Source organism: Parus major, chromosome 8, assembly GCF_001522545.3.
Source record: "Parus major isolate Abel chromosome 8, Parus_major1.1, whole genome shotgun sequence".
NCBI classification, from domain to species: domain Eukaryota; kingdom Metazoa; phylum Chordata; class Aves; order Passeriformes; family Paridae; genus Parus; species Parus major.
The window spans coordinates 6402929-6428894 of NC_031777.1; the positions used below are offsets into that span (position 1 = coordinate 6402929).

A 25966-nucleotide genomic window follows, 5' to 3' on the forward strand; every position below is an offset into this window, starting at 1 on the left:
CGTATGTAGGAGGAAGTTCTTCGCCGTGAGGGTGGTGAGGCCCTGTCACAGAGTGCCCAAAGAAGCCGTGGCTGCCCCATCCCTGTGTGTGCAAAGGCCAGGCTGGATGAGACTCTAATTACATCCCTACCCATGAGGAACTACTCCGTACAGCCCCTTCCATTCCGAGCCACTCCACCATTTCCCGGCACACTCCGCACCTGGGGCTCGCACGGAGCCGGAGCAGGCAGCGCCTGAGGAAGGGCAGGGCGCGGGGCACGCCGGGAGCTGTGGTTCCCCCGCCTTTGTCCACGTCGACCGGCTCGGTACGCGTTCCCTGCCGGTGCTCGTGACCCTCTCGCCACACTCCCCCATTGGCCCGGCGGCGCGCGCTGGGGGGCGGTGCCGGAAGTGGCGGCGGCGCGAGGCCGTTTCCTTGGCTACGCCCCCGCGGGCGCGCGCGGAGGGGCCGGGCCGGGCCCTTCCTGCCCCGGGAGCCGCGGGAGAGGCTATGGGCCCGCAGCGGGAATAGCGGGCAGCCGGCCGGCCGCCATGGCCCTCAGCGGAGCTCCGGGCTGCCGCGCCGGAGAGCGGGGACCCCGCTGGAGGAGGCCCTGGAAGCTCCTGGCCCTTGGCCTGCTCTCCGCCTCCTCCGTGCTGGCGGCCGCCCCAGGCGCCGGAGCCATGAGCAGAGAGGAGAAGCGCCGGCTGGGGTGAGCGCAGGGGCGGCAAGAGAGAGGGAGGGAGGGAAGGAAGGAAGGACGCCGGGCCGGGCCGGGCCGGGCCCCCGCCGTGCTGGGCAGGGGGTGTGCGCTGCCCCCGGGGTTGGGGTGGGCTGGGCTGGGCGGCCGCAGGCACAGAGCTTCGGGACGGCGTCCCCTGTCCCTCCCTCTCCCCCATAACACTCCAGGGGACGCGTGGCATCGGTACCCAGCAGGGTTGGAGCTGAGCGTGCCGGACCCTGGCGGGTGTTTTGGGCCAGGTCACCTGGCTTTTGGGGACACGCCGCCCCTTCTCCGGTGTGGGATTAAACTATACGTTGTGTGAATTTGTAACTCGCTTGGGAGCTCACCTTAGAGATTTCAGCCAGGGCTTGCGTGGAGCTAGGAGTGAAAGTGATCAAAGATACGTCTAAATCCCCACTCGGTTTAATTATGGCCGTGCCTCTGTGAGAGTGCGGGAATCATAAAAAAGGTAAATGTTTACGTGTGTTCTGCCTAGTTCCTGTATGTAACCTGAACTGCTTCGGTCCCCCATGCATGTACATGTAAAAGGCTGATTCTTTTATTGTAGTTTTTAGTTGAAGGGTGAATATTGCAAGGTATGTGGAAATACATTTTCTTGCCTGGAGTGGGATTTTCTTTAAACAAATTTGCAATCAAGTGTATTTTGTCTTAGTATGTTTCTGGGGCAGTTTCATCATCCTCATCCAGTAGTCAGTTGTACAGAACAATAATGCAACAAGTCTGCAACACAGACACAACACAACTCTCACAGTTGTTAATCACGGAGTTGTTAAGGTTGGAAAAGGCCTTCAAGATCATCAAGTCCAGCTGTCAGGTAGAAGTTGATATTTAACTCCACTGTTTACTGTTACTGGGGTTTTCCATCTTGGGTTCTCAGGATAATTTGTGTGTACAATCTTTTATGTTTTCTTCACGACATTACACAAGGAGTTGAAATTTCATTCCCCAATTTATCTTAAAATTTTTGCGTTGCACTTAAAATATCATCTGATACCCTAGGCATGTGCTGGTTATGTCCTGCTGTGGTTTGTGTTTTCCTTTTAATGTAAGGTTTAAACAATTTTCTGTGTGCTACATCACCCAGCAGCTTTGTGTATTTATCTGGGGTTTTGCCTGCTGTAGCCTGAGAGGCACCTGGGAAAGCACCATCCTCTTTTCTTTTGATGCCTTAATTCACCTGCTGAGTTAAAACTACTTCTTGAATGTCCAAGTCATGTAAATTGGATATTTACAATATAATTGTGGTGGTTTGGGCTCTTTTATGTTCACTCTTATCAGCAGAGATTGTGAATTACACTGATGGTAGAAATTAGCATACTTTTTTCCTTGCAGGGCTCCTTAGTGAAACAGCTAGGAATGATCAGAAAGTAGTGCTGTGTATTAACAAAGCAATGTGGTTTTTTGGGAGTTTTTACATATAGAAGCATTTCTGTCCTTTCAAACATACAAAATAAATGTCAGGATTTTCTTTAGTGTGTGCTTGCTAAGAGATCCACAAATAATTTTATATTAGGTGAAGAAAGAGTCTTTCCTTTCTGGAGTGGACAAGAGTAGCAGAAATAAGAAAAATTATTATTCTGTGTTTCATTTACTTGGGTAGAGTATGTTAGTAGAGGACCTCTGCCTGATAGCTGATATTAAAGTGTGATACATGCAAAATGGTGTTTTAAAGGCCATTGGGAGACAGACTACTAAGGCTTTTTCTTTTTTCTTTTTTAGAAATCAAGTGCTTGAAATGTTTGATCATGCATATAGCAATTATATGGTAAGTCAAATACTTTTTTGATGTTTTTCTGAGGAGTTGTTGCTGACCTTGGGGAGAAAGCAACATACAGTACATGACATTCTATAGAAATATCTGGGAAGGAGGGGTGAAAACAGAGCTAAAATAAATAATAGCACCTGTAAAGTCTTTAAAAAGACCATAACAAATGTTACTTTCACAGGAGGGTTGTGATGGCTTTTAGAGTGGTAACTAAGAATTACTTGTGGTAACTCTCCTTATCCATGCCTGATCTTTCCCAAATGAGTTTACCTCGTGTCAGGCTATCAGCAGTAAAGTATTTGGTTTGAAATTCCAGGGAAAGGAAACTCAAGAAGAGCTGTCTGTAGGCATCAGATTCTGGAGAACACAAATTGATCTTACTTATTTTGTAGGTAAAAATAATATTTAATATTTCTTCAGTGGTAAGCCATGTCAGATGCAGTTTGGGCGTTCTTCTACAAACTGTTTGTATAAGAGAAAGGGGATCTGGTGCCATATCCAGGCATTCCAGGCTGTGCCCAGGATGTGACTGTCATATGACCATAGACCATGATGGCTGTGGTTTCTTTTGCTCTGACTTTTATGATTTCTGTGCAGGTGTCTTCCTGTTCTGGATCTTTGAGCCATTCCACACACCCTGGAACTGCTTGGTTTAGAAAAGCTTAAGAACAGTTACTTGGACTTCCTCAATAATAATTACTTTGAAATATTCTATAAGTAATACACTTCTGAGGAGGAAGTGTAAATGTGACTAAGATAAATATAAAAGATTAATTCTTACTGGCTTTATATGGACATTCTTGCACATTCTTTGTGGCTGTTGCAGAAACCACTCTCAAGTTGCATCAGTTCCTGCAGCACAAACTGCTATCTCCTGGAAGCATCTTGCTATATGTCCCAGGTTTTGTGTTATGGTTTAAACCTTAATATTTAATTTAAGCTTAAAATCTCAGCAGTAAAACTTTATACAGCATGGGAGAGATACAGGACTGTAGATAGGACTGAAAACTAAGCAAGAGGATTTTCAAAGGGGTGAGGTTTCTCCTTTTAAGTTCTTTATTTTTGAAACCTTTAGCAGTTAAACATTAGGCTTTTTGGTCATAATTTTTGTAATCTAGTTCCATGAAAAACACGTGGCTTGGCTTTCCTCAATGGAAAACTTATATATTTGGCAAAATTGCATAAAATATTACAAGGATCTGTGCTTGTGTGATAAATTGGCAACTGGTTAGGGGTCTTGCCACATCTGAAGCAAGAAAATTCTGTTTGAAGGAGAGGAAAAACTTCAACTATCCTGGAAACTTTGAAGCCAAAAGGATATTTATTTGCCACGTATGCTGGAGCACTAAACAAACAGAGGAATGTGACTTGCTTGTTTAAAGTTGAAGAAAAGATTAGAGTATCAGACTTGATTCTGGCAGCAGGACAATTAAGTATTTTTGCAGGTGTTTCTGAAACAACCAGCTGAAAAGTTTTAATTTTCTGTTTCTATTAATACATATTTTAGACATGCATATTTAGAAGACTGAAAATTCGTGTTTGATTGCAAGGGAAACTCCCTTGCTCTTTTTTTTTTTTTTTTTTTTCTTTCTTTATTTAGTTGTTAAGCTTTGAGAAAAAGCTGCTGGGGTTTTTCAGTCCTTCAGTGATATTTTTAATAATGGGGATATTTTTCTTCTTGGCTGTCAGAACATGTGAAAATGTCAGTCACTTGAGGCCAGTGACAAATTGGGAAATAACTCAATCCAAAGGTGAGAAAGAATTCAATCCAATATTCTGTGCTGCAGGCAGAGAATAAATAAACTTTTTATTTTTCAAAATGCTTTTAGTTCTTTATTTGTAAAGCCAAATGTTTCTTTTTCCAGATTTTTTTATCACTTCTCTTACCCAAAATTTAAGCCAGAGATCTCAGTTTTGACATTGCTTTTGTTGTCTACTTGTTTAATCTGTTTGTCTGAATACTTTACAGAGAAACTGCTATATTAAAGTGATCTAGATTCTGCCTTTTGCAGTTAAACTTGAGAGAACAAAGACTTGAGCAAAGACCAAAACACTCAGGAGGGTGGTATATAGGGAAACAAACCATCCGTTTCAAAAGAAGTTGCTGTACAAGCTGTTTATTTATAGAGAAATGTTCCTTTTTTTATTTTTATTTCATGCTTGAATATAGTTTATTTTTGTACCATGTATTTGGAAAGATCTTGAATGTGTTTACTTGCAGTTTCAGTCCAGCAATTTAAGTTTTTTATCCTGCCACATGTTAGTTCTCCACTAAAACTGGAGACCTCAGTACAGAAGCCAGTTTCCTGCTGAAATCAAGAGAAAGTGTTATATTTGTTATATTAGTGTCAGTTATATTTGTAAAAGGCTCAGTCTTGTTAGGGGATTTTTGGTGAACGTTATCTTTTATGTCTTATGTAGTAATTCACCAATTTTTTGTTTGAACTTCTGAGTTCTCTTACTTGTCTTGACTGTCACCCTCAGCCAGGTGAATTCATTGTGTAGAGTCCAGTGGAGGGCCATCAAGGTGATGTAAAGAAAGGCTGAGGGAGCTGGGGCTGTTCAGCCTGGAAAAGGGAAGGCTCTAGGGAATTTAACAAGGGAGGCTGTCAAGAAGGCAGGGCCAGACTCTTCTCAGTGGTGCTCAGATGAAATGGGCACAAACTGATCCACAGGAGGTTCCCTCTGAACATGAGGAAACACTTTTCCACTATGGAGTTGACCAGGTACTGGCAAAGGGGTGTCCAGAGAGGCCATGGAGTCTTCTATCCTGGAGATGCTCAGGAGTTGTCTGGACATGGTACTGAACAGCTGGGTCTGGGTGGCCCTCCTCGAGCAGAGGTCTTGGACAAGATGAACTCTAGAGGTCCCCTCCCACCTGCAAGGCTCTGTGATGGCTATGCAGTTTTTCTGAAGAACAGCATGATGAAGGTTCCTGAGCTCCCAAGAATGGCTGTGAGGACTGTAACTCATTCCCTTGTTTTGTTCCCAACAGGAGCATGCGTATCCAGCTGATGAACTCATGCCTTTAACTTGTCGTGGACGAGTGCGGGGTCAGGAGCCAAGTCGAGGGGATGTGGATGATGCCTTGGGAAAGTTAGTGTCTGAAATGGTCACTGTAAACATCTAGGAATAGAAGTACAATTGGCTGCCCATAATATTTGTTTGTTCAGTTGATATGGCCAGAAACTTACACTTGTAAGAAGTATTTTTATTATTATGAAGTTAACTGATGTGAAGTTGTACCTTAAATAGAAGAGAATTGACCAGTGAATGAGATCCAAAGATAATGTTTTTAACCATTCTCCAAGTATTTTCCATAGGAAAACTTAACAAATGTGGGCTGACATATATTAGTAGTAGAGGTTATAAGGGTTGATGATCAGCTGAACAGAACAGTAAGCTCTTATCCATGATGCTGGCCTAATAACTGATACTTAAAGTGCTTTTTTTTAAGTAGAAAGTTTTCTGAAAACAAGCTGTCAAATGATTATCACGTGGATGATAGCCTCAAGCTGTCACTGAAGTATAGAACATTATTTCAGACATGGAAATATTTTCTATTTTTTCTTTAAAGTGAGTTGATAGTACAAAATACTGATCCTGTGGCTAGTAAAATGTAGATTTAAGAGCAGGTTTTTTCCATGTTAAATGGAATAATCAAAGGCAAAGTAGGCCTACTCTAAATGTGTTTGTAATTTGAATATATGCAGTTTATAGATCAAATTATTTAATAACAAATAGCTGATTTTTTTTTAATATCACTGTTTAATGTCTCTGCACAATGGTGTTAATCAAAGCTGAAATCTTTCTCTTAAAGACTGCTTCTAATTGTCTCTAGGATATTGAGCATGTTATTTTGGCCATATTTTGTTATGTACAGATGTTTTTTTTAGTCTAGAGATTTCCATATAATCCTGCTGCCTTGGAGGTATCCAAAGATAAAGCAGATGAAAAGTATCAAGAAAATGTATTTTTAATCCTGGTCATGCATTCTTTTTAATGACATTTTTTAAAAGTAACATACTAGCATTTGAGTAAAAATACCTTTCAGCCCCTTAGATGCATTAAATTATTGTATTTATTGGTTTTCTGTATACAGGCTTTATTCTGTATCTTATAATTAGTTACATTATTATGTAGTAGATTTCTTACCCTTTTTCTTGCCAGCTGCCTCATCCATTGTGTTCTCTGCCAGTCTTTGCAATCACAAAAGGACAGGGTGAGGCAGCTGGGTCAGTTCTGTTTCCCCAGCCTTCCATATAGATGCGAAATGTGTAATTTCTCTCCTTTTGTATGGAAGAAGTTGTGGATTTGTTAGGCAGGTGTACTTAGTCATTAGTTAATCTCTGTCTCCTGTAAAACAGTACTCAAAGAATGCCCTTATGTCTTTACAAATAAAAGAGAATTATAATATAGGAACACTTAATTAGAATTTTGGTTGTCACATATTGCCTACAAGGTTTCAAACGTTGGGTACTTACTGAAATCCTTGGTGCGTGCTCCTCAGTAGGCAACTTTAACTGTTCCAAAGTGTTTAGTTTTAACACCATCTTGTTCTGTAAATTCTATTTCATGTTGTGGGTGTGTCTTAGTATAGAAACAGTTGTTGGAATTAGACATATTTAAGATAAAATTATAGATAGAATTCCTGGGATGTGGAAAGGTCCCCTCAGCTTGGGATGCACTATAACAGCCCTGGAAAAAACCTCTGATCCTCATTAGGATGTTCCTGTTTTAGACAATGTGGAGCTAACTTGATGCTCTCTTTTCATGGAATGATTACAGAATCCCAACCTGGTTTGGGTTGGAAGGGACCTTAAAGCCCATCCAGTGCCACCCCCTTGCCACAGATAGGGACACCTTCCACTGGTCCAGGTTGTTTCTGACCCCTGTCCAGCCTGGCCTTTGACACTGCTAAAATAGTTCTTTATTTTAGAGTAAGTAAAGTAGTTCTTTATTTTAATCCTATCACTTGCTAGTGTTGGAACAGTTTCTGGTAGGAGAAGTTTAGCTCGGAATAGCTTTTGATCTCAACATTTCTCCTTTTTTTGAAAAGGAGACCAGAAAAATACTTAAACTTTTATGCTGGGTTTCTTAATAGAAATGATTGGAGACAAGAAATAAAAATTAAATTTGCTTACCAGACAGAAGTCAGAAAGCTTTACAGTAAATAAATGTTATCTGTAATCATAACTTCTTTGTCACCTCCTATTCTGGTCACTAGCAAAGGGGAGAAAGCTAGAAAGAGGTTTTGATATTAAATGTGTAGAGTACAACTAATTTTTTGCAGCTGGTAGTCTGTGAGAATTTAGTTTTTTCTCTGGTATCAGTTACTATTAAAAATCACTTAATTCCTACACATACAGATCTATAGTAGATCTGTTTTAAATTTTCTTTTGCAGGTTTTCACTGACCTTAATTGATACCTTGGACACTCTTGTGGTAAGTTTAATCTGTTGATAAACTTTGATAAAACAAAGATGCTTCTGATGCTCAGACTTATTTTTATCTTTTCCATGACCACTGATGTCTGACTGTTTGAAGTGTCTGTTACTTGTGGGAACTTTGAAGTGCTGTGGGGATGGAGTTTGGAGTTGGTTGTAATAAAACTACAGCAGTTCCTTCACATTTCATGGGTACCTTTTTATATTGGGGTTTTTTTGGCTCTAACTTAACACAAAAGAGTTTGCTTTTCCTTATAGTCTAAAGCAAGAAGCTCTGTTAGTGGAGGGCACCTCTTAATAACCTCTTAATAACTGATGTATTTCTGGCTTTAATTGTATGTACGTATTTCTTGGATAGCTTTGTGTGCACTGAAGTATCCTGTACAAAAATACACTGTGACTGCATTAGCTATACTGGAACTGAACACCTGCTCACTGTTGTATTCTAGGTGTTAAATAAAACCAAAGAGTTTGAAGAGGCTGTAAAAAAAGTAATAAAGGATGTTAATTTAGATAATGACATAGTTGTGTCTGTCTTTGAAACCAACATAAGAGTTCTTGGGTGAGTAACTTTTGTTTTCAAAACTCCTAAAAATGTGGATTTTTGTCAGTGTCTTTAAGACACCTTTCTGTACTGTTCCACCTATTCGAAACAGGTGTGCCTTTGTCAGTTCACCTGCAAGTAGTTTTAAAATGCAAGGCAGGACTTCCTGCAGTGGTGCTGGATCAAGCTGCCCCCCATCTCACTGCTGCATGCAGAGCTTTGCTGATTAAGAACCCATGTGCATGCTGAGGGAGAGGTGAATTTGCTTAAGAGAAATAGGCTTGCAAATGGCTCTGTTCAATTTGACTTACCAGATTTTGATACTTGGGTCATAGATTATTTCAGCTCGGAAGGGACCTCTGGGGCTCAATGCACGATCAGAGCATGTAATTTTAAGTTGTTATATGCCATTTTAGAGGTATTGGTGCTATTCCTGTGTGATATTGATGCATCAATGATTCCAGTGATAAACAAGAAGTATTGCTTCCAAAATACTGGTAGCTAACCTTGATTATAATGGGAATTTCATCAGCAGTCTAAAAACTAGGGCTACAGTTACATACGTGTCATCTAAATTGTAGAGAGTTGTCCTTGCTGTTCAGATAAACATACCTTCTGAGATGTGGATTTCTTTTGTGTTTAGAGGTCTCCTAGGCGGGCACTCAGTGGCAATTATGCTGAAAGAAAAAGGTGAATATATGCAGTGGTACAATGGTGAACTCCTGCACATGGCAAAGGAACTGGGCTACAAGCTTTTACCTGCTTTTAACACCACTAGTGGTCTCCCTTTTCCAAGAGTAAGTTCTGTTTCTGTAATACAGTATTACAGCTGTAATCAAAACTTCTCTTTTGATTTCTTATCTGTTTCCAAAATAATTTCTATATTTATTAAGTGGACAGAAAATTGAAAGCTGATAAATTGCAGGTACTCTCAGGAGCCAGGAGTAGTGAGATATTTACAAAACTAAATTTCCAGGAGCACTTGTGATGTTCTGAGTTCCTGATTTGTTGCTAAAATAATTGCTTGGATTAGATTTTTAAACTGTATTCTCATATTCAAATGTCTGGTGAACCAGGCAACAGGTTCTTGTTTGGGAGGGTTGGTATTTTGAGTATTTGTGAATAGTTCTCTGTGCACATCTAAGCTGGCAGAGCAAAACCAACAGGATCTGTTTCTTGTCTTTAGAAAGAGCATAGATTATATAGTTGCTATACAGTCATAGGAGTGTAAATTCTTTCTGCTTGGAAAAATAAAGATGTTAATCTCTATATTTCTCTAGGTTAACTTAAAATTTGGTGTAAGACATCCAGAAGCACGAACAGGAACAGAAACTGATACCTGTACAGCTTGTGCTGGTACCTTGATCCTTGAGTTTGCAGCTTTAAGTAGATTCACAGGAACGTCTATATTTGAGGTTTGCTTTCCACAATACTTTATTTTTTGTCATAGGTCTTTAGAGTTCTGTTTACATTTCGTAATTTTTGGAAAACAAGTCTGAGTTCATGAAATTAATGTCTTAGCTGTGCTGCATGAAAGTATTTGTATATGTTGAGATTTGTAGTGATTGTGGACTTTCTTCTAAGGTTTGATATTTTTAAATAATTTTTTAAGTCACAGGAAATAATTTTGATTGAAATTAGAGTAATACAAAAGTAAACAAGATAAATATTCTGAAGATTAGAAGGAGTTCTGAAATTGTTAGACATGAAGCATCCTGTTCCTTTCCTAGCATCTTAATTGAAATAACCAAAAGAGTCACAGTTTAGTGTCTGTGTTTCCCTAATTCCCTGTTGCTGTTGTTGCAGGAATATGCCCGGAAAGCACTGGATTTTATCTGGGAGAAGAGGCAGCGCAGCAGCAACTTAGTGGGGGTCACCATTAACATCCACACTGGAGACTGGGTCCGCAAAGGTGGGGTCTGACCCGCAGGCAGGCACCACAGGCACTCTGGGGCAGGAGAAATCTCACATACCACCAGCATGTTTACCTGAACTGTTGAAAGATATTAATGGGATAGGCAATGGAGAAACCTGCTGCCCCAAAGCCTGGCTCTGCTCTGAGAGAGCAAAGCCCTCTCTGGTAGAGAAACTGATTTTACTCATGGCAAAGTGTTCCCTGATCCTCTTTAACACGGAGAGGGAAATGCTATGGGGTGAATTTTCAGAGACTTTGCTATAAGTATATAGGAAAAATATAGATAGGATAGGAGAAGTGAAATAAGTGTCTTCAATGCGTGTCTGTCCATATTATTATGTGCACTGGTAGTACAAAGCCTTTGGCATAGACATACAGCATTGTGTCTCTGCTTCCATCTGTGCTTTAATTCCAGTGATAGGAGGCTTTTCCTTTCACTGGAAGAGCCTTTAAAATCAAGGTGGGAAAATGTGAAAAATACCCATATCATTACTTAAAACAAACCACCTTTTTATTTTCTCCTGTTCCTAGATAGTGGAGTCGGAGCAGGAATAGATTCATACTATGAATATTTATTAAAAGCCTATGTCTTGCTGGGAGATGACAGTTTCCTGGAAAGATTTAACACGGTAAGTTAACACTTTGCTCAGGTTTGTGCCTTCTGCAGTACAAATTTCAGAGCAATTGTGTTGTCAGCTGTTAGCCTGAGAAGGGATCTTTAAGCAGAATTTCTGTGACTTTTGCTGTGTTCAGTGCCAGCTCTTTTTACTGAGGGTTTTTGCTAATCTTGGGTGATCAGCTGTCGCCTGAGCAGTTATTTTAACCCTATCCAATAGAAATCAGAATGTTCTAGGCCTTTATCCGTCTTCCCAGTATGGGAGAAGCTGTATTTCTAGATCATCCGGGAGAATGCAATACTGCAAATGTTTCTGTAAAAGAATGCAAGGACCTCTTCTTCCAAGCCATTGTACCAATTTCATTTTGTCCTGGAGCACCAAAAAAATTAAAGTGTGGATCTTGCTTTGCACTGCACATCCTCAGTGCAGTGTGCATACCTTATTTAAGCATATAAGCTGAAAAGTACACTTAGATTTTTTTTTTAATTCATAAATTACTGAGCAACTTGGACAGCATCATCATTCTTTCATAAAAGCATTATTTCTTTTGAAAATAGCAATATCCATTAAAACATCTTAGATCATAAAATTATTTTTTATCATATAGCATGATTTTTTTTATTAGAAGTGGAATAATTCTGTAGTTAAAGGCCTGTTGTAACACTTTAGGTGTAATGATGACTTCATGGTCCTAAGAGGGCCCCCAGTGTTTCCTTTTCCTGAGCTACATCTGTTTAGTGTTTCCTGTCAGTTTGGCTCATGTGCTCAGGATTGCACCTTCTGAAAACAAAGTTTAGGACTGGAAGTCAGTAACGTGGCAAGTGACCTAGTGGGTTTAAAAATTCTTCTGAGCCATCCAGTCCAGCTGCTTTGTTTGGCTTTTTAAACTCCTTTTCCTCCTGAGATTCATATGCTTTGGCATTCTTTTGTTCAGATAAAGCAATTTCAGCTTTCTTTAGAGCATGCTTTAAAATTCAGCCAAAACAAATGTGCCTTAACTGTGATAGTTCCTGGTTTATCACATGGTTGCTGGGATATATTTTTGTGTATGTATATTCCTTGGAAATACAGTAAGTTTTGCAATACTTTAGTTTGCAAAACTAGAGATTAGTGGCACTGCCAAATCAGTACATAGTAATGATTGGGAATGTAGTACTGGCTTTTCCGTTCAAATACAATGTCAGTCTGGCAATCCATCTCTCTTTTGGGGAATTAATTGAAACACAAACTTTCCTGCTTTTCCTGATGTTTGGCAGCACTATGATGCCATAATGAGATACATCAGCCAGCCACCTCTTCTCCTTGATGTTCACATTCATAAACCAATGCTAAATGCTCGGACCTGGATGGATTCTCTGCTTGCTTTCTTCCCTGGATTGCAGGTAAGGTGTAAAACTCATGTAGAGATATGTTTAATAATAAGGAAATTATTAACTGGGTTGGATATATTATTTTCAAGTCAACCGTAGTCATTTGATTTTCAGAAATACTGAGGGATCATCCCTAGAAGTGTCCAAGGCCAGGCTGGTCAGGGCTTGAAGCAACCTGGGGTAATGGAAGGTGTCCCTACCTATAGCAGGGGGTGGCACTGGATGGGCTTTAAGGTCCCGTCTAACCTAAACCATTCTGGGATTCCATGGTTTCTGTACTTAGTCTTCCAGTCACTTCAAATGCTATGATGCAAGTTAATGTGTTTTTCTGGCTGTGTTAAGTATCAGGAAAAGTATGTTCTTGTAATTTGCTTCCTTGACTCCTAGTCATGAAAATACTCCAATTAAGCTGCCTTTTTACTAGTAACCAATTTTCTAGTTTCTGTACCATTGACATCTTTAAGGTAAACTAAATCACATTTTCAACCCAGTTCTCTGTAAATGTCAGAAGTCCTTGTTCTACACAGGCAATAATTTTAATGAATTCACTGAGTTTTGCTTTGAAAACTCTTAAGGAGTATCTGTGACTTACACAGATAGCGATTAATAATTACAGTATATAGTGACTGCTCTGTAGCTTTACATGAACACACTAATGTGAACTAACAATGTGAATTTTTTTTAACCTTGAGTATTATTCCTATGCTGAATTACTGTTACTTTTATTTTTTAATTTTAGGTGTTGAAGGGTGATATTAGGCCTGCTATTGAAACACATGAGATGCTGTATCAGGTTATAAAAAAGCATAATTTTCTTCCAGAGGTGAGGTAGAAGTTTTTTGATTTTGTAAATCAGAAACGTGTATTTTTGATTGTGTAAACTCATTCTTACCTCAGTTTGAGCAGTTGCAGATGCCCATTTGAAAAACCAGCAAGTATATATATTATTAAAATCAAAGCTTCATTTCCACAATAGTCATGCGTGATTTGCAGTTCTGCATGTCTGACAGCTGAGAGAACATTCTGGAATTTTGTATAATGTCTTTGAAAGTCAGCACACAAACTTACTGCAGATGCTGCAAGTCTTTGAGCAAGTCCATTGTGCACAGAAAAACTTGTTTACCTGCTAAAGTGTGTCTTTAATCTGTGATGACCCAGAGTATATTTGAAAGCTTCAGACTCCAGATTTAATTTTGACTTTCCTCTAGTTTAAGCTTATTTCTGTTAGAGAACATTTTAATTAATATCACATTCACCTAGTGTGTTATTGAGAGCAAAGAATGCTAAGTACTGAAGTGATTTTTTTTTTGGTTTTTTTTAGTGCTTTTAACATGGTGTAATTTGGCTGTTTATGGGTTTTTGGTTGTTTTTTTTTTGTGTTTTAAAAGGTCAGGTAGTTGTTTTTAAGCCAACAGACCATCCCCTAAGCAAAGACTTGGTTTAAACCTTAGTATGAAATAGTGAATATATGAAAGAAGTGGCTTTTCCCAGTGCACTTTAAGAGTGAATAGATAGACTAGGAAATTTTAGATATCTGACTTCTAGCCTGTGGTATTAATTTAGAAACAACTGCTTAACCATATGTCAGTGTGCAGTGACACTTGAGTGTACTGGAGGTACCAGGTGGTAGGTGTGTTTGAAAAAATGGTGTTTATCAAAGGTAGGCTGGTTATGCAGTTAACATAGAATTCAAATAAACCTGTGTTTGGTTTGCATTCCTGCATTTATTTTTGTCTGTTCTTTTTCATCCTTAGGCATTCACAACAGACTTCAGAGTTCACTGGGCTCAGCATCCTCTGAGGCCTGAATTTGCTGAAAGCACCTACTTCTTGTATAAGGTACAGTCATATTCATTCCTCTGACCTTTGAGCAATTTTTCTTGCACCTAGAATTTTGTTGCTGTTTTATTTCAATACAGAATTGAGTAGCGTATTTCCAGCTTAACTTACCCACTGGAGACAAAATTATATCCAATTTAGGATATAAACAAGATGTTTATAATGTAATGGTTATTAATTTTTTTTGTTTTATTTAATAGGCTACAGGAGATCCTTACTACCTAGAAGTAGGAAAAACCCTCATTGAAAACTTGAACAAGTATGCCAGAGTTCCCTGTGGTTTTGCTGCAATGAAGGATGTTCGTACAGGAAGTCATGAAGACAGGTAAAGTTTGCACAATTGTTTTTTTAAATATAAAATTACAGAAAAAAATCAAATTGCCCTGTGTAATTGACTACAATGAATTAATTGATATTGGAGGAGTTGTCTGTCTTCAGTCTAATAACTAAGTCTTAAATTACCCGTTTGTAATTGTATTGAACTGTAAATGCATTGGAGCAATCCGTGAACCATTTCAGTAGGATTATAGGGTGCTCTGTAAGAATATTCTTAGTTTAAAAATGTCTCATTTGTCTGATAGCAATAGATGGATTACATTCAAACTAAATATACTTCAAATCTGTAAGTTTGTTAGGAGGTTTATTTGTTTTTTCGATAATGCTCTTTTGTACTGAATGTGCTGAATCATTTACCTCCAAACACAGCTTCTTCCAAGTCATGAAGTCTTCAGAGATGGAGCACTAGGAATATTTATTTTACTGATGACTAGAACTAAAGGACATCCTGTTTTTCTCCACAGGATGGACTCATTCTTCTTGGCTGAAATGTTTAAATATCTGTACTTGCTGTTTGCTGATAAGGAGGACATGATTTTTGACATTGAAGATTATATCTTCACTACAGAAGCTCATCTATTGCCACTCTGGCTCTCCACTACAAACCAAACCATCTCTAAAAAAAATACAGTATGTAACAGCTCCAGTCTAAATCAGTTTCTGTGGTACACTTCCTTTTTTGGAGGGGAAATGGAATTAAATTCAGGAAAGACTATAATTTGAGGAAGTGCACCAGTTTGAATGTGTTGTTGAACAGGCACTATTTCATCACAGTGCCAGTCACAAGAGTAGGAATAATGACTGGATTCTGCATTGCTGAACCTTGACATAAAAGATTGGAATTATTAGCAAGATTTAAAAAGAAAATCATTCCTTCTGTAGAAATTGGGAGATAACACAGTAAGGTATTTTGTCCCCATTTTTATATTATTATTTTTTATAAAACCTAAGTTTTTCTTGTTTATTTTAGCACATGAACAAATTTTGAGAGGCTTTTTGAGACACCTGTGGAGTTAATTTGACAAGGTACAGCTGCAGACAGATTTGGGATGTTTTATCACTTTAGTCCATGCAGTAGCCACCTATTGCATAAATATGAGAGCACTTGCGGATTTATAAATTACTTAACCTTCCAAAATAACCTGAAGTAATACAGCTGTGCCATGAAACATCGTACATCCTCATTTTTTTTTATTTTGTGGTCAGTAAGGTGACATAATTTGTCTGTAAGGCAATAAGAAAAAGATAGCAAGAAAGAGAAAATGGTGTCTGAGAAAAATCAAGGACACAAATTCCCTTATTTATGCCTCTATTTTTAACATTTTCTAAGAGTTTTACAGTAATATCTGGATCAGAGGAAAAGGCTTATATTGTGTGTCAAGCCATGTATTCTGGAAAAATTATCCTGTCTGATGGACTTCAGCATTAAGCAGAAACAAATTTTTCGTTATTTGATGTTAATGTCAAACACTGGTTATGTTTTAATGGGTCATGGGTTTGATGTTAAATGTTCTGTCAGGGTGGAAATCCCATACCCTCTCTGAAATGTTCTTTCCCTGAGTTTTGAGTTTCTTTGAGTTTCTTTGAGTTTTGGAAACAGAGGCTGTTTTCTGAACTAAGCAAGAAGTTTTCTGAAGGGTCTGAAGGAGCATTTTATGTAACTTCTGTTCCACATATAAGGATTAATACCTTTGAGATAGGTAGGGTTCCCACAGCTGGTGCTGTGTTAAGTGCTGGCCTAACTTTGTTCTCTTGAGAAATGCAAATGTTAATGAAAGACCAATAGAGAGGATAGAATAAATTGCTTAAATGCAGTTTTTTAAACTCTTTGAGTCAAAGCCGCAAATGGGCATAATCCAAGTAAGGTAAACCCATTGAAAATGGTGTCAGATGGCTGAAAAAGGCTGTGATGTTGGGTATTCCTCTTTTATGGAATTTTATCTGAAGAGATGGAATGTGTGAATGATTTTTAACATAAAATAAACATAAACATACAGTGCTGTTAAAACAAACTGTGAGAGAGATACTTGGTACTATCAACCCAACATCCTGTTTGTATTTGCTCTAATAAACAAGAAAGGTCATGTCTTGGTAACAGCCCTGTAGATTTTGGGGTTTAAGGAGCCTTTAAATACTTGATTTTTCGTTGGCCAATATATTGTTGTCTTTTCAGGTAGATAAATACTACATTAATTTTTATGAGTTATAAAATGAGCTTGCTGGTTATGTATAACCAGTTATTTGCTAAGCTAAGGACATGCTAAATTCAAACCACCAGACATGTTCCACATGGATTCACATGTTACAAACCAGCAATTTGTGCAGATGTTTACTCGGCCATCTTTCCTGAAAATAGAAATTGTTTGAATTATACAGAGATTCATCCTTGCTCATCCAGACTTGTGAGTCTGTGTGGTTCTTGAGGAGAGTCTTTTGTTCACATGAAAAGATGTGACATTTTTAGTAAGAATGACCTAAAGCCTGCAGCTGGTCACTTGCTGTAAAGCCAGTATCAGGTGAAACCAGAACTACTCCCTTTACTTGTGCAGCACATAAAATACAGGGCACTGGCTTTGTCATGAGCAGATTTGAGAAGTACTGTCTGCCAGCAGAGGATTCGCTGTTTCTGGAAAAAAAAAAATCTAGGAATTGTATATAAATTTAGTTAATTTCAAATTAGAATAGATGTTGTATTTGCCTGTCCAAGGGGTTGCAGTGCACTGGCTCCTTGCTATTGCACTCAGCTGCCACATGTCCCCAGAACACACATTACTTAAGTTAGGCTTCTCTTGATTATGTTCTTTATGTAAAAATATAACCTGCATTTTTTACTCTGTATATTTCATTTTAGAGCACAGAGTACACAGAGCTGGACGACAGCAACTTTGACTGGACCTGTCCAAACACCCAGATCCTCTTCCCAAATGACCCCTTGTTTGCCCAAAGCATCCGTGAGCCTCTGAAGAATGTGGTGGATAAGAGCTGTCCCCGGGGCATTTCCAGAGCGTAAGTGGATATTTCTTCTCTTTTTGTTAGTACAGGACTGAGTGGAACAGGGTCTGCTCTGCAGGGTAGGAGAAGTATGAGGTGTGCTGGAGCTGGCAGCCCTTTTGGGATGGGCCAAAGGGACGATTCTTGCTCACAGGAAAAATCACTTCGGATTTCTCTGGCATCCTCAGCAAGACTTAGCTTGTTTCCAGCTGGAAGTAGCAAGTCTTTTGAAACAAAAGGAGCTGAATGAGATGCATACCTCAGCTGCAGCTCCCACTTGGAGTATTGCAGGAAGTGTGTCTCTCTGATTTGAAAAATTAATTTCTGCAGTCTCCTCAACAATTCTGAAGGTCTTCTTTATAGTAAGGAAATTATGCTGCCACACATAACTGCACCTGTTTTGAGGAATTTAGGGCAGTTTTAAGGCTGAGGAAGTTTGTCCTCCTGACCACCTCTTCTATATTTGTATTTCATGAATAAAACCAAGTTGCAGCTTTATGGGGCAAACTGGGTTTGATCAATAATGCAGAGCATTTACAAATGAGAGTATATGGCAGCTTTGTTGGGGGGAGGTTTTGCACTATAAAATTAATGATAATATAGACAACTTTAAAAAAAGGTAACTTGATTGAGAATTTGCATTCCACTGAAGCTTGCACTCAGTGTACCAAGAATTCCAGTCTTGCGATGGCAGGGATAACACTAGAGTTCTGTTTCAAGGATAATCTGTTTTTTAAACCTTGATCTCTGATGTCTTTTGGCAGAGAAGAGAGTTTGGGAAGTGGACCAAAACCACCGTTGAGAGCCAGAGATTTCATGGCCAGTAATCCTGAGCACTTGGAGATCCTGAAGAAGATGGGAGTCAGTTTGATCCATCTGAAAGATGGACGAGTACAATTAGTGCAGCACGCAGTGCAAGTAAGATGACCTGGCAGGATTTTATTTTTTAGAGCTCTCAGCAAAATCCTCCTAGCAATGATACTTGATACCTGGAGCTTCAGCCACCCTGTGGAAAGATGCACATGAGATGGGTGTTGTGGCTATATTTAGCAGGCTGACGCTTGTTAATATTTTGCTTCAGTAACACTTTTAACTGATCTTCCACTAAATTAGGTAGAGGCTGCTCATGTTGAAGTGATGTAGCCAACAGCATCTTGGCTGAGAACACTGCTTTCAGTGTGAGATACCTCCATCTCTTTATGAGGTCTATATATTTGTATATTTTCAGTCTCCTGAAGGTGGTGCAGGTGCTAAACCTTTTGTGAAATGATGCACAAGTGGGAGTATCCACCCTGTGTGTTAGTCTTTGTAGCAGTGGTCCAAGCAAACACAACTTCAACTTCTTTCCCCCGAAGTTCCTCAGACATTTAAGATAATTTTTTTTATTGATTCTTTTCTATGCAGGCAGCAAGTTCCCTGGATGCTGAGGATGGCTTACGGTTCATGCAGGAAATGATTGAACTCTCCAACCAGCAGCAGAAAGAGCAGCAGCTTCCTCCTCGTGCTGTCCAGATTGTTTCCCACCCCTTCTTTGGCAGGGTGGTCTTGACTGCTGGGCCAGCACAGTTTGGGATGGACTTGTCCAAACACAAAGCAGGGGTATGAGAGATGTGGGTGTGTCTGTTCCTTTCCCTGTTGCACAAGCCTCAGTTTACAGTACTGCTGTTGTTTGAGGGCATCCAGCTGAACCTCCAGGTGATCAGTTAATTATAGTGGTTAAAACAACAGGGCCCAGTGGTGACAATGACAGCAGTAACAGGCGTGAGGATGAGTGGCTTATCTGTCTGTGCACTGTGCTCTGCTCCTGAGTCATCAGCCATGGTATAGGATTTAAAACACATTGCAAAGCAAGATTATCCAGTCTGCAGTGCACAGCTAAGGAGGTGGTGATTTAGGGGAAGTTTCTCTCCCATGTCAGGCAGAAGATTTTTAGAGTTAGAGCAGGCTGTTCTAACAAAAGCTTTTCTGGAAGGCTCTGTGTAGATGGAAGAGGGCAGTGCCACAGAGGCAGGGGTCCCTATGGGAAGCAGTAGGAAAACCCACATTGCAGCCCCAAAGAGGAGTTCCAGACTAGCAGTTCACAGGAGAAAAATTTCCAGAGACAGTGCTTCCCAGGTGCAGACAAACCACACTGATTTTGAGAATTAGGTTTTCTTTCAGTCATTCTTTGCTTCTAGAGCTCCAGTTTCAGGGCACAGATTGTCTGCACTGGCACAAGACAACACTAAATGCATTAGAGTGACTGAAGGAACAGAAATACTTGGGAATCTTTCACAAGCATGACCATAGTGCTCTAACTCTCTATTTTTATTTTTTCCAAACAGACAAGAGGATTTGTTGCAACCATTAAGCCATATAATGGATGCTCAGAGATCACTAATCCTGAGGCAGTGAAAGAGAAAATTGCTTTGATGCAGAGAGGCCAGTGTATGTTTGCTGAAAAGGCACGAAACATTCAGAAAGCTGGAGCAATAGGAGGCATTGTCATTGGTAAATACAATTCAAAGTTCTTGATTTGTGCAAATTTAACCCAGTTTTACAGATTTGAAGATACAAGAAAACTGACAAGCTTTAAGCTGAGAAGCACAGCGATTGTGCTTTCAGAAGATGAAGAGATGTTTGAGGATTTCTGGTTCTGTGCAGACTCAAATTGGGATGGGGGGTTGTCAGTGTTTTTGCAGATTACAAGTAGTTTAAGGATTGCAGGGTGCTGTCAGTACTAACTGCTGAGGAAGAATGGGGATAGAAATGAAAAGTGGAGGAAAACACACCAGGTTGGGGTTTGCTGTGAAGTGACTGGGCAGGGGAGGCTGCTCCAAGTTCAGCTGACCTAATGGGAAATTTTCCTTTCCTCTGGTGTGCTCTGCTTAGATGACAATGAGGGCAGCAGCAGTGACACAGCCCCTCTCTTCCAAATGGCTGGGGATGGCAAGAACACAGATGACATCACCATTCCCATGCTCTTCCTCTTCAACAAGGAAGGGAACATCATCCTGGATGCCATCCGGGAGTATGAGGCTGTGGAGGTGCTCCTTTCTGATAAAGCAAAAGACAGAGGTAAGTAAGGTTAGAGGTGACTTAAATCCAGTTCCCATCTGTGCCATGGCACAGTGGAAAACAGACAGGAATGATTTGCACTGCAGCCCAGAGGTGCTGTGGTTTTCTGTTTGACACTGGAATTAGATTTTTAGTAAGCAAGCCATTATCTGAGAGATAGCATTGATATCCACTCCCCCCATGAGGTAACATCTAGAAATGCTGTTCCTAAATGTCACTTTGGCTTATGAGAAAATCCAGCCTTTTGGATTCCTTTTGAGCCCTTTTTGTCATCAGCTGCTTTGAAGTATCATCAGGAACAGTGTGTTTCCAGTGCTCTACATGGTGAACATCTCTCCCTCACCAAGATCCCCAGTGACATTCCTGGAATCCAAAAGCAGAGAGACTAGAACTATTTTGCCTATCTAAGGAGAAGTGGTTAACATAAGAAATAAGGCTGCTGACCTCAGATGTTTTGTGGGTGTTCTTGTGTAATGCAAGAAAATTGCAAGCTAATACATTCCCGGTTGAAATATTTGAATGAAGCAGAAAATTCCAGATTATCCTCTTGTAAGCCTTCCTTGTAGCACTGCTGTGTCCAAGAAGAGTAGGTAAGAAAAAGTATCTCTAGAAAATCAGCCTATTTCCAAAGGGGATATGCCAAAATCTTGTCTTGTTTCTTCCTAACTTACAAATCCCTCCTGTTTATAACAGTGCTAAGTGCTCTGACAAAATGCTAAATACAAGATAGCTCTGCCTTTGAGAGTTTGTAATCCATATCTGCTTCTTCCCCCACCTTGTGCTTCCGTTTGGAATCCCAGCAACAATCTTTAAAGGTAAAATGATTCCAAACTACATTATTGATAGCAGTAAGTATCCCATGTCAACAGTGGCATGTGCAGTTAAATTCCCTAAAATCCTGAAATATCAGTGTCCTGCTTATAGCCGTAAACATGAAACTCAGAGAACCCTGCATGACTAAATTGGGCAGTTGTTGGGAGCTAAGCTGGGACGTGGGAGACGTGTGTTGCTTGCTTTGAGTGGGGAGGCTCCGGCTTTGGCTCTCTCAAATGCACAGTTCAGTAAACTTAGGAAATTCTGTCTATCTCCTGTGTGCTCAGATGTGGGATCCTGGTGGATCTGGGAGTGCTTTAAAGTCCAGCATTAAAGTTCAGTGCACGCAGTGGGTATTTGCTTAAGGCTGAAGGAGGGTAACTGGCACTGACCCATAAGTCACTCCTAAAGTCTGAGGAACCAAAATGAGCCTCAGTGTATTGTTTTCCCTCATGTAAAATGTGTTTAAAGGCATCCCTCCTATCCCTCTGTAAAATATAAGTCAGTACCATTAAATTTTCATATCACTGGAAAGTCTGCTCTTCTTTGAAGAAATAAGGCCAAGGGAAGTGACCTTGATTTTGGAATACATAATAAAATGTTGCATTCCTGTGGTTGTTTTAACTTTTTTTTTTTTCTCTTTTCCTTCCCTTTCAAAGATTTGGAAATGGAGAATATGGACCAGAAATCATCTGAAAATGATTCACACAAACCAATATATGAGGAAGCTCCATCAGAATCTCAGGATGCTGGAGCAGTCAGTGAGGAGCCCAAAGGAGGAGGAGAGAGCTCTGCTGTTGGTGATGCTGATCCTTTGTCTCCTTCCAGTGCAGACAGTGCCAGTGTTTCAGTGGCAGATCAGGATCCCCACACCCCTGGACCTGCAGGGGCTGGTGCTCCGGAGACAGCATGTACACCAGGGGAGAGCCAGCCTCAGGAACAAAACACCCAGACAGAGGCCAATTCCAAAGCTCACTGGGATAGTGAAGTCCAGCCTATGGAATCCATATTAGCAGACTGGAATGAAGATATAGAAGCATTTGAAATGATGGAAAAGGATGAGCTATGACTTGTAATAGTAACTTATTTGTTAATAAACAAGTGGAGACCTCTTTGGGTAGAAGTGAGGCCTGATATCCAAGAAAACATATTCAGTATTGGGATGAGCAAGCAGGTGTCACCTGGAAAACAACATAGAATTCCAGCACAGGCTCTTTGTATGTTTTAATTTTTCCTGCTTAAAAATGGGAACGTGCAATCAAAGCAATTGTGTGGCCCTGTGGCTGGTGCTGTGCCCCAGGTAGTGACAAGCCTGACTTGTGCCTTCCAGGCTCCGAGAGGACTCTTGGGGCTCTGGGAAGCAGGAGTTGAGTAGGGTGGGGTGACAGACCATGGAATGGTTCTTGATGGGGCACCCACCCCTCCCCAGCTGAAAGCCTTCCTTACAACAGCAGGGGAATTGTTTCCAGGTGTTTGCACTGTTGGAAGCAGTCTGGTTTTGTCTGACATATCACAGTGCTGCTCCTCACTCCTTACACCCCTTACCACAAGGAGCCACACGAGGACCTGGGAGTTCCCCTCCTGCTCTGCTTTTCTAGCTGGAGGAATTGTACAAACCAAAGGCAGAGTGTGAGCAGATCATGTCAGGGACGCTGGGCCAGCTGTGGGGCCACCAGGAAAAGGTGTGGGAAGGTCCTGCTGGAGGCGGAGGGGAAGCAGACAAGGCAGGTGACAAGTCCCACGTGTTTCCCTTGACCTCCCAGGTTGAAAAACTCCAATCTGCCCTGAAACCTGAAAGTCTCTGAAAGGACACAGCAACATCAGATGTAACAAAACTTCCTTTCTGCAAGTTTGACTTCCAACAGCTTGACTCCATTGTACTCCATATACAACTCGTGTATGTGGTGTTTCAGGCAGGGAAGTCGGGGCCAGTGGGGAAGAGCAACAATTCTGGCTGTTGGGTCAATAGTTCAGAGTCCAGGGGGTGTTATCCCAGGCTCTGGAGTTTGTTACAGGTAAGTGGGAGTCCAAATTTGCTATCCGCATTATATTTAAGTAAAAATGGGGAAGTTTAAACAACATAGAGGCATTTTGACTGTGTCCAAAGAAACTGCCAAAAACTAACTTGATTTATATAAATTGCTTTTAGTGAACTGTGGTTCAAAAAATGGTTTTATATTGAAGACTAAATGAACACTGCCTATATGCTGCACCAGGCTAAAAATACAGGTTTATGTTCATCGTTGGAATGAAGTAAACAGGAAGCCCCACTCTGGACTGCACCTTTGATTTAACTGGTGAAATTACATGTGCTGAATATGCAACTGTTAATTAGCACAGCCATACTCTGTATTTATACTCTGTATAGCAAGCAGAGCAATCCCAGGCAATGCTGGATCCATGTACTCAGCCACACTTGCTTTCAAAAGTCTCAGAATGCACAGGTACCTCTTGAGAGCATGGCAGTCCATCTAAATAGCGTCCAGAACTTTAAATCACCAGGAAAGGAGGGAATTGGAGGAGGAATATTGAATAAGTGTCCTTTGAAAGATATTAGCTCTTAAATGGAGTTTTCATTCCTTTGCACAAGTAACTGTCTGGAGCTTTGGACTTGAAGCAGCTGGGCATTTTCAGTTGGGAATGTTTTTATTGATGGGGTTTGTTACATAAGTTCATAGAAAGCATTTGACCATGGGAGCCTTGTTAAGCATCCTTGGTCCCTGGGAGCGCCAGGACATGGCCAAGTGCAGGATCAAACCATGAGGTGCAGATCAAACATTTTCACTCAGAATTCTGTTGATTGCTCAGTGCCACAAAAGGAGCATCTTTGTTGCCATGCTTTTTGACATGGACATCATCTTGGTAGCTCTTTTGATGGAAATAGAGTTATTTTTATATCCTAAAGCCTCTGGTCATTATTATCTCAATATAGCAGCTAAAGGTTTTCTTTTTTTTACTTGCAGATTTAGTTGTACATGTCAAATTTATTAAAAGGTTAACTTTCCTTGCCATCACCAGCTCATTTTTATTAACTGCTTTCTCCACCTGTTAGCAGAGCAGCAGGCATTACCTTTCAGGGATCCCAGAACTCCATATGGATTTAGGGGGCAGCATTTTGGTGGTGGCCTACCTCAGATAACTGTTGCATCCTTCCTTTTGGAGTGGTTTTTGTTTCATTTAGTTCTGCTTCACCTTTGAAACTATCACGAGAGCCATAGCTTTGTTTACAGAACTGAATCAGGCAAGGTTGACCGTTTGGGAAAGAGGATTAAATTGGGGGGACAGTTTCATTCAGGTTATTTTCACTTTGTATTTCCTTATGAGGACATGTGCTTTAGTTTAACCAGTTCATATCATTCTGGAAAGAATTCAGTTTTCTGTTACTATCATCTTAAAAAGCAAAAAGAATGTATTCATCAAAACAAAAAACCCTTTTGGAAAGTAGCATATTCTTCCCAAATGTCTGAAAGTCTGCTCCCTGTACATGGAATATTGCTCGTAGCTCATTAATCAGGAATCACCCTTTCTGTATAGCATTTTTCATTTCTTTGTATGGTATTGAGCACTGAAGAATTCAGGAATCACAGCTGCAACTAGCACTTATTCCATGCCATGTAATTCAGATCAGCCAATTATTTTCTCATTTGATCTTAGAGGAATCTTCTTAATTGTTTACATTTATTGTTTTTTAATGAAGTTTGAGAATGAGCCCAGCTCTGGTTCTCCTCCTCCTGCCAGTGTCCCTGCGTAGTCACCAATGAGTGTATGTTGAGAGGTGAAAAACAGGACATCTTATGCAACAGGCGTCAGTCAGAACATAGAAAACAAACCATTCTGTGAATGAAAATTGTATGTTCAGATTTTATAAGATTTTTGGTTTGTTTTTTTTTAGCCAGACCAATTTACAGCCGTATATTTTCTTATGGCAGATGTCTAATAACAGGTGCTGTAACACTGTTGTTGGGTTTTACTCTCTGGTGGTAAGTGTTTCTAAGGGCAACTATGTAAAAGTGTGATGTAAAAGTCTGGGCTAAAATGTACATAATCTGTGTACATAATTGTGTACTTGATTATAACTGCTGATTGTAAAGATTTAATAAAATGTAAATATTCTGGTCAAGCTGTGCAGAACTGATGCTCATTTCTGCATTGCTATTGCCTGTCATTTTCAGCAAGGCAATCACACTGATCCTTCATTGGCAGCCTCGGTGGGGGATGGAGCAACCTTGTGGCTGCCACCCTGGAGAAGCCTGGAATTTTTCCCTGGGGAGTTGGCTAAACCCAGAGGTATTGTAATAACCAAAACACCACCTTTTCAGTCCAGAACTGAAACTGGACAGGCTCTCAGCAACCAGATCTATTAGGACTATTTCAACCTCTCTTCTCTATGATTTGGGCATTCTTGTATTATTTTTAAAATCCAGACCCTCAAAAGTTCATTTTGTCTGCTGCACCTGTTTTATTCAGAATGAGAAAAACAGGTCTCACTTAGGCCTGATGAGGTGAGTCATGGAGGGGTGTATCCCTCATCCTTCGTCTATTATGAGC

General features: G+C 40.2%; 1 protein-coding gene across 4 annotated transcripts; it reads left to right on the forward strand.

Annotated features, from left to right (window-relative positions):
* The first annotated feature begins 439 nt into the window (after positions 1-439).
* EDEM3 (ER degradation enhancing alpha-mannosidase like protein 3) lies at positions 440-25538 on the forward strand. 4 transcript variants are annotated; one of them, XM_015636634.2, is made up of 21 exons: positions 440-692; positions 2445-2490; positions 5486-5586; positions 7896-7935; positions 8387-8499; positions 9125-9278; positions 9762-9896; positions 10288-10393; positions 10928-11025; positions 12270-12395; positions 13123-13206; positions 14138-14221; positions 14422-14546; positions 15022-15187; positions 17409-17563; positions 18313-18466; positions 18953-19147; positions 19873-20038; positions 20420-20605; positions 21406-21453; positions 22078-25538. In XM_015636634.2, exons 1-21 carry the CDS (start codon positions 532-534, stop codon positions 22485-22487), a joined length of 2853 nt encoding a protein of 950 aa, XP_015492120.1. In that variant the 5' UTR covers positions 440-531; the 3' UTR covers positions 22488-25538. The 4 variants fall into 4 exon arrangements, with proteins under 4 accessions (XP_015492120.1, XP_015492121.1, XP_015492122.1 ...); XM_015636635.3 differs by having other exon boundaries at positions 21406-21420; XM_015636636.3 differs by lacking the exon at positions 21406-21453 and having other exon boundaries at positions 444-692.
* The last annotated feature ends 428 nt before the right edge of the window (positions 25539-25966 follow it).